General features: G+C 36.2%; 1 protein-coding gene across 1 annotated transcript in view; it reads right to left on the reverse strand.

Annotated features, from left to right (window-relative positions):
* The window catches only part of LOC123878094 (dynein axonemal heavy chain 1-like), an 87,623-nt gene that overhangs the window by 33,300 nt on the left and 42,012 nt on the right, over positions 1–12,311 (reverse strand). The window contains exons 53-55 of the mRNA XM_045925150.1: positions 11,649–11,870; positions 10,818–10,979; positions 9,703–9,880 (exon numbers count right to left, since the gene is read on the reverse strand). Of these exons, the coding sequence (XP_045781106.1) occupies positions 9,703–9,880; positions 10,818–10,979; positions 11,649–11,870 (562 nt within the window). The remainder of the gene's footprint in view (positions 1–9,702; positions 9,881–10,817; positions 10,980–11,648; positions 11,871–12,311) is intronic.

Raw genomic sequence — 12,311 nt, forward strand, 5'->3', positions numbered from 1 at the left:
TTGAATCCGACCAGTCTGCAATACTTTCCAAGTCTTCATTAATTAAAGTTACAGCTTGAGAGATATTACTTAATTTAAAGGATGTATATATTTGTGTATCATCAGCATACATATGGTAATTACAGTTATTTATACTCTTAATGATATCTGCTGTGTATATAATAAACAAAAGGGGTCCTAATATAGATCCTTGCGGAACGCCGTTAGTCACTGGTTTGAGTGTCGAATCTACAGTATGGCCATTAGAATGTCGCAACTGTACAAACTGAGAGCGGTCATTGAGATAACTTGCAAACCATTGCAAGGAATTAGAGTCCAAGCCATAGAACGACAGCTTAGCGAGCAATAAAGCTGTATTGATGGTGTCAAAGGCACGAGAGAAATCTAGTAGTACAAGCAAACTCACTTCACCGGAATCTTGTGATGCTAGTATATTATCGACAACATCAATCAGAGCGGTGGCAGTCCCACAATTTTTTCTGAAACCAGATTGTCGCTCAGGCAGAATATCATGCTTTTCTACGTACTTAGTCAGCTGCTCACAGATTACTTTTTCAAGAATCTTTGATAGGCAGGGAAGAATACTGATAGGACGTAATTCTTTGAGAGTAGTGACATTCGCTTTTTTTGGAATCGGTCTGACTATTGCAGTTTTCCAGGCTTTCGGAAAAACACCCGTTTCAATTGACCGATTTATAATTGCAGTTATAACGCTTAGGGTTGTGGGTAAGGTTAATAAAATCATATCTAATGATATCGCGTCGATCCCAGTAGCGTTCGATCTCAGAGAACTTATGATTTTTCTTACTTCACCTTCTGTAACACAGTGAAGCTTAAACTTAAAATTGCCAAAAGTATTCGTTTTATAATAAACAATATCAGTTTCTTTGACATTTTTATGCACTTGTATGTCTAGGAAATGATTATTTATAATGTTTGGATCTTTGAATGTATTTATTATATCCTCATCAGAAGTATTGCTTTTTGGAACAACGTATTTTCTGAGGTTTTTCCACAATAGTTTTGAATCATTAATGTATTTATTTATATAATGATTATGAAAGGCCTCCTTTTCCCTATAGAGAGCGGTATTAACTATATGCTTAAGATCTTTATAATACTTCTTGCTAACTTCACAGCTAGCGTCTAGACGTGACTTTGCATGTGCATCATTACGTAATTTCATCATTTGTACAATAGTAGGAGTGATCCATGGGTAAGATTCCTCTTTAATAGTAATAGTTCTCAGTGGTGCATGGACATTAAATAACAATAAAATGTATGAATTAAATGTCTCAAGCATGGTATTTACATCTTGCATGCCAATAATGAGATCCCATTCTATTTGGTTAAGATGTACATCAAATAAGTCCTTGTCTATATTTTTTAATGAACGAAAAGTGAGTTTCTTGGGTACTCGTTTGGTATTTACGACATCAACTTCACACTTCACAAATGCATGCCTGCTCAAGTCGGGGATAAAATCAATGTGGATATTTGAGATGCTAATGTCTGCACAAATGAGATCCAAAAGGGTTGAGCTATGGTCTGTAAAATGTGTCGGATCCGTGACATACTGCGTAAGATTCAAGTATCTTAAAAAGTCACTCAGCTTCTTGAAATTTGCAGTGTCGGGCTGTAACATGTCAATATTGAAATCACCCAGTAGAATAGTATGATCATAGTTCGAAAACGAACTTACCGAAGCAGTCAAAGCATCTATGAAAATAGTTGCATCGAGCCATGGCGGACGGTATGCCGTACCAATGATAAGCTTTAAACCTTTAAACTGACACGCCAGCCACATCTGTTCCACCGGAGGGCTTTCCGGGTGAGCACAAAGTTTAACATTCACACCTCGCCGAACATAAAAACCTACTCCGCCTCCGCGCATGCGCACGCTAGACGGCCGCGGGATATGACATAACTTGTAACCAGGTACCTTTGGCGCGCGACAGTCTTCGCCCTCCTTTAACCACGTCTCATTAATAGCCATTATGTCCACTCCGTGAGTCTGCATTGCAACGATAAACTCGTCATGAGATGTACCTAAAGATCCTGGATTTAGTAAACCCACTAATAACTTATTAGTTTTGTTATTACCTTTTAATAATATAAAAATAATAAAATAAAACATTTAAATAGTTTTCTTTTAATAATATTATTACCATAAGTCTGTATAAAATATAAAATAAATAATTATTAGCATATAATATTATATAGTATAATAATATTGTATAGTATATAAAAGTCATTATTGTATTAGTAATAAGTAGTAAACAGCTGCAAGGAAATATCATAATATTGTTTAATATTATTTGAATGTTCCATTTTGGTACCACAACACACAGGCTATAATGAGTCACAGTAATACATACACAAGTTAGTTTACAGCAATAAAGTAAGAAGTAAAAAAGTAATAGATTAAGTAAAGTAGAACAAATTATTATAGTGTAGTGAGCTATTATCAGAAGTAATATTTCTAAAATTATAATATTATAGTATTTTAAGTGGTAACACAATTTTGAACATATCAATAATAAAAAAGTGATTTTCGGTTTAATGAAGTGTAACAATATTACAGTACAGAAAAAGGTACAACCCTTCTGATTTATTTTATAGACTAAATACAGTTTAGAGAATTTTATAATTTTACATAGTAATCGCATGTGATATAAGGCCATAACGTTAATAATAATAAATTGGGAAAGTGTTAATATTTTGTCATAAATAAACCTAAAAACAACTATGCAAGACATAAAGTAGGATTGTTTTGGTACATTATTTATAAAAATATTCCAAACATAACATATTTTTAAGTTATTTATAATAATGGTTGTTAGATTACAATGCGGTTTTAAAAATTGCTTCCAAGTTAACAAATTTTCTAAGATAAAATAATAACTTCTTATATTAGACACTTTGGTATGCAAATGTAAGTAGTATAACATCAAAGTTAGCACATAAAAACATAGGCTACTGGCAAGATCATTATTTACCCACTTCATTTCGTAGAATGTATCTATTAATGTCTTCCTCTGATTTGATATGACACACCGACGATTCTTCATCGCGGCGAGCAAAAATTCGACCTCGTTTTGTCCAGACAAACCTCCAGCTATGACCGCGGCCAGCATCACGGGCTTGCCGAAATAAAGCACGATTTTGTTTTGTGAGACGCTCGTTGATGTAAAACCTCCGTGGTGCAGTAGACAGACCCAAGTCCGCGGTGGTCGCGCCGCGGCGGACGCGCGCGCTCTGCAGCAGCTCAGCCTTGAGAGCCGGGTTGGCCAGGCGAGCTGCGATGGGGCGCGGATTAGGATGCGGACGTTCTAACCACTAGGCTATGACAGTTTTTAAATTAAAGGGGTTTAAATATTTTAGTGTGAAGACTGGCCTACACATTTATTCATTACATGTGCATCATTTTCTTTTTTAGGGTTCCGTACCTCAAAATGAAAAACGGAGCTCTTAAAGGATCACTTTGTTGTCTGTCCATTTGTCCGTCCGTCCGTCAAGAAAACCTATACAGTACTTCCCGTTGATCTAGAATCACGAAATTTGTTCTCGGATTTATTCCTTTACTTGGGCTATGAGAGTTGAGACCTATCTACCTGCCCATAATTCTAGGTTAACGGGAAATACCCTATCGGTTTTCTTGACAGACACGACAGACGGACAGACGGACAGAAAGACAGACAACAAAGTGATCCTATAAGGGTCCCGTGTTTCCTTTTGAGATATGGAACCCTAAAAACATTATGTAAGTATGCAAAGTATTTCCCTTGCAAACCATATTTAACAGTTGACATGTAGAGGTCATTGACTTTTCCTATCTTACTTTTAAGTTTTAATGCATTATTAAGTATTTACTGTTTTGACATGGTATTTAGATAATGGGTGATATTTATTTTATTTAATCTAATTCCTTTGAAAAACTTAGTAAGGCGCATTAATCTATAAAAAACCTAGCCAGTTCATAGACTTACTATGTTTTAAAATGGTCAAAGCGACTTACTAGCTTTTAATTTTACTTTAATGTGGGTGTCCTTACAATACAACGGGACATACTATGAAAGTTAGGCTTATGACATAAAACGATTTTCGGAAAAATGACATTTACTTTGTTTTGATATGGGGCGGTCGATATAATTAGGTACTAGGGTAAAGGCTCGAGTAAATGAACAGATTGGACGTTTTTACATGTATTAAGAGCTGGAATAAAAAACCGGCTGATATACCTTTTTTAAATATTTTCTTACAAATTCTTACACTTTTTTCAATTTCAATTTCAAAACCGTGTTCCGTTCAAACCGTTCAAAAATGCGTGTGCGTCCATGTGTGTGTGTGTGAGTGTGTGTGAGTATATACTTGTCTGTATGTTTGTACGAGTGTTTGTGAGTGTGGTATTGCGTTGTATAACCACATGAGTAGCAAACAGAGTCAAAGCTTCATACAAGCGCGCTACGATAGGTACACTACTACAAGCTTGAGGCGCGTGTGTGCGTGAGCACAGGCGCTACGTCGCGTACGGAGAGAAATCGGTTTATACCGGCTCGGCCTGTGCTCAAGCTCAGGGGCTGCAGTACACGTCGCGCGTCGTGTTTTCATTTAATTTAATGTTAATGATAATAATTTAAATAGTGTTTAAAATCTATTTTCTTGAACTGTCATAGATTTTGTTCAAAATCAATATCTGAGGATCCCTAGGATCACAAAATAGGAAATTGTTATCAAAATTTAAAAAAGTCGACGCCATTTTGAAATTCTTTGTTAATTGACCGATTTCGTTCAAAATCGATATTTAGAGCTCCCTGGGATCACAAAAAAGGAAACTGTTACCAAAATTTAAAAAAGTCGACGCCATTTTGAAATTCTTTGTTAATTGACCGATTTCGTTCAAAATCGATATTTAGAGCTCCCTGGGATCACAAAAAAGGAAACTGTTACCAAAATTTAAAAAAGTCGACGCCATTTTGAAATTCTTTGTTAATTGACCGATTTCGTTCAAAATCGATATTTAGAGCTCCCTGGGATCACAAAATAAGAAACTTTTACCAAAATTTAAAAAAGTCGACGCCATTTTGAAATTCTTTGTTAATTGACCGATTTCGTTCAAAATCGATATTTAGAGCTCCCTGGGATCACAAAAAAGGAAACTGTTACCAAAATTTAAAAAAGTCGACGCCATTTTGAAATTCTTTGTCAATTGACCGATTTCGTTCAAAATCGATATTTAGAGCTCCCTGGGATCGCAAAATAAGAAACTGTTACCAAAATTTAAAAAAGTCGACGCCATTTTGAAATTCTTTGTTAATTGACCGATTTCGTTCAAAATCGATATTTAGAGCTCCCTGGGATCACAAAAAAAGAAACTGTTACCAAAATTAAAAAAAAGTCGACGCCATTTTGAAATTCTTTGTTCATTGACCGATTTCGTTCAAAATCGATATTTAGAGCTCCCTGGGATCACAAAAAAGGAAACTGTTACCAAAATTTAAAAAAGTCGACGCCATTTTGAAATTCTTTGTTAATTGACCGATTTCGTTCAAAATCGATATTTAGAGCTCCCTGGGATTACAAAAAAGGAAACTGTTACCAAAATTTAAAAAAGTCGACGCCATTTTGAAATTCTTTGTCAATTGACCGATTTCGTTCAAAATCGATATTTAGAGCTCCCTGGGATCGCAAAATAAGAAACTGTTACCAAAATTTAAAAAAGTCGACGCCATTTTGAAATTCTTTGTTAATTGACCGATTTCGTTCAAAATCGATATTTAGAGCTCCCTGGGATCACAAAATAAGAAACTGTTACCAAAATTTAAAAAAGTCGACGCCATTTTGAAATTCTTTGTCAATTGACCGATTTCGTTCAAAATCGATATTAAGAGCTCCCTGGGATCACAAAATAAGAAACTGTTACCAAAATTTAAAAAAGTCGACGCCATTTTGAAATTCTTTGTTAATTGACCGATTTCGTTCAAAATCGATATTTAGAGCTCCCTGGGATCACAAAATAAGAAACTGTTACCAAAATTTAAAAAAGTCGACGCCATTTTGAAATTCTTTGTAATGTGACTGATTTCGTTCAAAATCGATATTTAGATCTATCGATCTATATTTAAACTAAGCAATCACAACAAAAACAAACTTTGCCATCTTGTTGAACAAATACCTATTGTTTATTAAATTGTATCCTTCTGTGCCAACCCTACCAAAATAGTTATAAATTTTGCTCGCTTCTTAGAAGCTTTGCCTCTGTTCGCTACTCTGTGGTATAACACCATGTTAGTAAATCTTAGTATATTTTTAACCGACTTCAAAAAAAGGAAGAGGTTCTGAATTCCTCGGTATCTTTTTTTTTTAATGTATGTTCCCCGATTACTCAAAGACGCCTGGACCGATTTGGATTTTTTTTGTTTGATAGGGTATACTTCGCAGGTGGTCCCATATAAATTTGATGAAGATCTGATGAATATCTTCCGAGATGGAGAACGGAACTCCTCAATGGATAAGAGCAAATTGCTCGCGATCAGTGTAATATCTTAGTAAACAGTAGGGTTTTAACTGGGTATGGCATATTATAGTACAGTGGGGCCACTAAAAATTGTGAAATAAAAAATTTTCAAAAGAAAAATAAAACCGACTTCAAAAACCACAATCACTAAAATTATTTTTACTTTTTAGTGTTTGTGGTTTTTGAAGTCGGTTTAATTTTTCTTTAGATTTTTTTTAAATATTTATTCTGGTATTCTTCTTTCTTGGATAAGGATCCCTCTTGGGTATCCCCATTTCTCTCTGTCTTTGGTACTATCAAGCTAATTTTCTCTCGCGATTTGCACAATAGCATTAGACCAACGCGTCTTCGGTCTACCTATTTTTCTTTTACCTGCTGGACCTGGCCAAGGGGAGATTTTTCCTGTCCTTCTTTCATCCGTAAAAATCGATACAATATGACCATTTGCATTTCAGTTTTAGGGCATGTCTCAAGGTGTCTGTAGGCTTTGTCTTTTTTCTTATGTCTTCAATTCTCACTTTGAATATTTTTTCCTTAAGTTATGCTCCTTGCCATCGCCCTTTAGCAAGTCACTATTTCTTTTTATATTCTTTGTCTGGACCCATGTTTGGCTGGCATAGGTGAGGCATGGCAGGATGCATGTATCTGTAACGGATCTTTTAAGATGTACTGGGTAAGCTCCTTTCATTCTTTCCTTTTGTGCCCAGTACTTGTTCGAACTGATGTTAATCCGTCTGTCTACTCCCTCTTCTGCACTTGTAACGCTGAATGAGACTTGTTTTTTTAAGATACATTTAGGAGCATAGGTATTGTAGTTCCAATACTTAATTGTATTTATTTGCCTGTTACTATAAATATGGCGGCTGATTGAATGAGGCCGATTGTTGTACCTCTGCGAAACTGTTCAAAAATAGTAAACTGAAGTAAGTAGGTACTACTTACAAAATTATGTCGCTTTTCATTGATAAATATGGATTTCGAAAATTTGATCACATTTCCAAATTTCGCGATATATAAAGTGGCTTCCGATTCCGAATCATTTCACTGGCATACAAAATTCAACTTTTTTGTTTTATTAGGTTTTGAAACTGTTTCTTACTAATTTGACGTCGCTGATTTCAGATCTACTTTAATTTTTTACACAGCAGCTCTAGTTTTTGAGATACAGGTACCCCCATATTTTGCACTATACTCACACTTTGTATGTTCACACTTTATTAAGATCAGACATGTAATTTCCAAAATTTATCGAGGTGTTAACATCAAGAAGAACATCTGCAAGTTATTCCAATCATTTTTGTACCATTTGGTGGCGAGTACGTATTAAAGAATGTCGTGCAAGTGTGTCTAACTTTGTAAAACAAGCATACTCGGGCTACTTTGAGAACCCATTAGCAGCTAACAGCAAGGCCTGGACTCCAAATTTTTATATGTGGAAGCTGTATTTCCTCATTGCGTTTATGAGCAAATAAGAATAGACCCTACTTTTACTAAAAAAAGTATTATAATTTGGGTCGAACCATCTAAACACCATGATGATTATTATTTCTGCATTGTGAATATAACCAGAAGAAACAGCAAAAAAATTGTTCCAAGCGACTCTATTGTAACTTGCAGTCTACAATTAGAACGATTCTGACTTCTGGCGATAAATCTGTACCTCAGCTCCAACCCAGTACCTCCAATCTACTTCAAGAACTTTCAGAAGGTTGTGACGATGTAGTGACTTTTACATCTCAACTTAGACTATTCAATCAAAATGATTTGGACCACTTAATGAGAGATCTTAGATTGTCTAAAAAGCATCAGAACATGTGGCTTCTCGGCTCAAAGGAACAAATCTGATAACATGTGTTACGGTATATTGTTCTCACTACTCTCAAAACATTCAGCAGCTGATGTTGCACTTCCAGCGACTTGGGTGCAACATGGGCATTAAGTTTCATTTTCTCTGTAATCATTTAGACTGTTTTCCAGAAAATTTAGGTGACTTTCAACCTAAGATAACTATACTAAAGGGGATAATATCATATGAAAGGGCTCTATTATACATTCTAAAACAGGTTTTATTTATTATTATTATGTAAAATAGTTTTTGATTTATCGCGCAAAATGTAGAAAAAATATACAATAAGTCAAAAACTGTGAAAATCTGACAATTTTTTTTGAATTCCAAGCCGAAAATATATTTAAGAATTTATTTATTAATAGGAATCGAGAGTTTATGCACTAGATAGAGTTCGTTCATTCACTGAAATTCCCAGTTCATTTACTGGCAATTTATCCTTTTGTTAAACAAAATAATTTATAATAATTAATACCACGCATTTTATTTGATTTTTTGATATTTAAATAATTTAAGAGAGTATACCTACTGTGTATAGACACACAAAATATAAAAATTATATATAGAACGATTCTCATATACCTTAATTTTAGGTCAATGTCAAGGTAGTCCTTATTCGTTCATGTACTGGATCTTTTACCCTCCTACGTCAAAATACTAAAAGTCCGCGTAAATTTCGCAGATTGAAATGTCTGCTTGATTAATTGTCAATAGAGGGTCATGACATGTCAAAATTGCTAGTTTGAAGGTGAAATCGTCTATGTCATTCGCAATATCTTTCCTCTTAATACAGAATGTATTTCAGATTTCAATATCGCTCTGATTTCGATGGAACTACGCACTTTGATGGTTTCGACTGACCGTTATTAATTTCAGCAAGCGTATCAATAGATCAATAGCAAAGGTATAGAAAGGTTTACCATCAAGGGTGTATCTTACTTAATCTCAGTTGCATCCGATAGTGGTGTCGACATGAATCAACTTAGAAAGAAATCAGAACTTTTCGAATAATATTTAACTAGAGGATGCCCGCAGCTTCGCCCGCGTGAATTTCGGTTTGTTAATCCCGTAGGAACTCTTCAATTTTCCGGGATAAAAAGTAGCCTATGTCCTTCCCCGGGATGTATCCTAAGTTTGTACCAAATTTCATTAAAATCGGTTTAGTGGTTGAGCCGTGAAAACGTAGCAGACAGACAGAAAGACAGACAGAAAGACAGACAGACAGACAGACAGACAGAAAGACAGACAGAAAGACAGACAGAAAGACAGACAGACAGACACACTTTCGCATTTATAATATTAACTATGGATTAAGATTCCAATGCAACAGAATTCATACCAGTTTTAAGTGCATTGGACTCAGTGAGTATGGAGGTTTGCTTCTTTTTGAACATTTCCGCGTAAGCGCCCAGCGTCTCCATATACGACATCGGCGTGACGTAGTTGAGGCGGTTGAGTTGTGCGAGGAACTTGGCGCTTGCCTCCACCACGCTTTGATGAGCGAAACAGCAGACAGACTGAGGCAAAAATCGATGAAATCTATGTATTATCTATAATACAACGCGTGAACAGAACGCTAGCAAAAATGAGACAAAAATTAAACGCGAACTGTGTTTTTTATTTTGTACTAGCTGATGCCCGCAGCTTCGCCCGCGTGGATTGGTCAGATCCCCTGCAGCATCAGGATTGAGGAGTTGGACTCCAAATTTTTTATGAAACAATGTCGCAAAGTTCCTCTATCGATTAAAAAAGAAATGACGCAAATCGGTTCAGAAATCTCGGAGATTTCGGTGTACATAGGTAGAAAAACACAACTCCCTTTTTGAAAGTCGGTTAAAAAAGTAGCCTATTTTACGCCCTGGTCAATCCTCTACTTGCCTGTGAAAGTCCCATCAAAATCGGTTCAGCCGTTCCAAAGATTAGCCTTTTCAAACAGACAGACAGACAGACAGACAGACAGACAAAAATTTTAAAAACATGTGATTCAGTTATGGTATCGTTCAAATAACCATATGAGCTTAATATGAGGTAGTTATTTCGAAATTACAGACAGACACTCCAATTTTATTTATTAGTATAGATTTACATTTTTTAAAATTTCAGTATTACAAATAAAACATCCGACTAACTCTAGAGGTTAACGAACATTACGTAGGCCATTCAGAGTCAATGCCGCATCGTAGGTGGGGCATTAACCGAGATTTGTACGCTATACATTGCGGGTTTTGAAAAAAACTAAATCACTAAAACTACAAGATAAGGCAAATGGTTATAGGCATTGAATTGTGTTAAGATAGTATAATAGGAACGCTACGATTTTGCTAGCGTTCTAGTTACACCCTGAATATAAAACTAGTTAATGATCTGATTTTGACTTTGACTTTGCTTGGCAGCATTGCTTTGCAGTAGCTACTAGCCACGGCCCTAACCTTCCACCAGACAAACTCAACTTACAACCAAAGACTCAATAACTTCATCAGTGGTCCGCAACTCAGGCATGTTATAGAAGAAATGCCTGGCCACAGACTCGAGTGCGGATTTGGGCCACTCGCTGAACCAATCGATGGTGCAACAGTTGACCAGGGAAGGGAACTGGCGGAGACGAGCTCGGAAGATCTGGAATAAGTATTTAAAATATAATCTTTATGACTTCGAAGGTTCCTGTTATAACGTTGACTCCCACTAACTCTAACGGAATTAAACGGAATGAAAACCAAGACCAAAGGAATTTTTAGAACCTAAATCTATGCGGACAAAGGCACGGGAAATAGCTGATCCAGCTAGAAAAATCATAGCTTCTCGAAACATCAAATATAAAACAGATCTATGTATATATATGTATAATATCTTTTAAGTTTATTTTTAAGTAATTAAGTAATTAAAAGACTTTTTAAATAAACTCCGATTGCTGTTTGCATTGCATCTTTTTCAGCCTGTACTTCGCATAAAATCCGCCATTTTGATTTTTTGAGAACTTAACGTAGGTGTCCAGGGACACTCGCGCCATCAAGACAAATCTAATAATGTGCGTAGGTATCATGTATCAAAATCGGTTGAGCCGTTGAGTAGTTACGAGCGGACAAAGAAACTGATGTACATACATACACCACCGCAATTACAGGCAAATACATAAGCGTCCGTTTGTGTTTCACAAGCAGTCGGGTAAAAATGGTAGTGAGGACTGGGTTCATCTGTCGCGAAGAGTGACAGTAATAAGACCCCGTTTTATTCTTTGGGTTTGGAACCCTGAAAAGGGGAGCAAGAATATATGATGTGGTTACCAACCTCTCCCACAGGGCTCATAACAACAACCATATGCAGATTGCTTCGCACCCGTTTCTGGTAGCACGCAAACAGATTTGCCTTAGTAGCTGGTAGATTCATCTCCATAACAGCATGTCTAACCGACATGTAGATCCCGTCTAGGTCCTCCGCTTCGTATATGTTCGGGACGTCGCCAGAACTTAGTATGTTGTTCAGGTCTTCAAGGAAAGATTCCATTTTTATCTGGAAAGGAATGGCCATGAACACACACAACGTTAGAGGAATGCGACCAGAGGAATACGTAACAGCGTTTTTTTTTTGTTTTCTTTTAAATTTATTATTAACTAGCTGATGCCCGCAGCTTCGCCCGCGTGGATTGGTCAGATCACCTGCAGCATCAGGATTGAGGAGTTGGACTCCAAATTTTTTATGAAACAATGTCGCAAAGTTCCTCTATCGATTAAAAAAGAAATGACGCAAATCGGTTTAGAAATCTCGGAGATTTCGGTGTACATAGGTAGAAAAACACAACTCCCTTTTTGAAAGTCGGTTAAAAAAGTAGCCTATTTTACTTCCTGGTCAATTCTCTACTTGTCTGTGAAAATCCCGTCAAAATCGGTTCAGCCGTTCCCAAGATTAGCCTTTTCAAACAGACAGACAGACAGACAGACAGACAGACAGACA

The sequence above is a fragment of the Maniola jurtina genome, chromosome 25 (assembly GCF_905333055.1).
Source record: "Maniola jurtina chromosome 25, ilManJurt1.1, whole genome shotgun sequence".
Classification (NCBI taxonomy): domain Eukaryota; kingdom Metazoa; phylum Arthropoda; class Insecta; order Lepidoptera; family Nymphalidae; genus Maniola; species Maniola jurtina.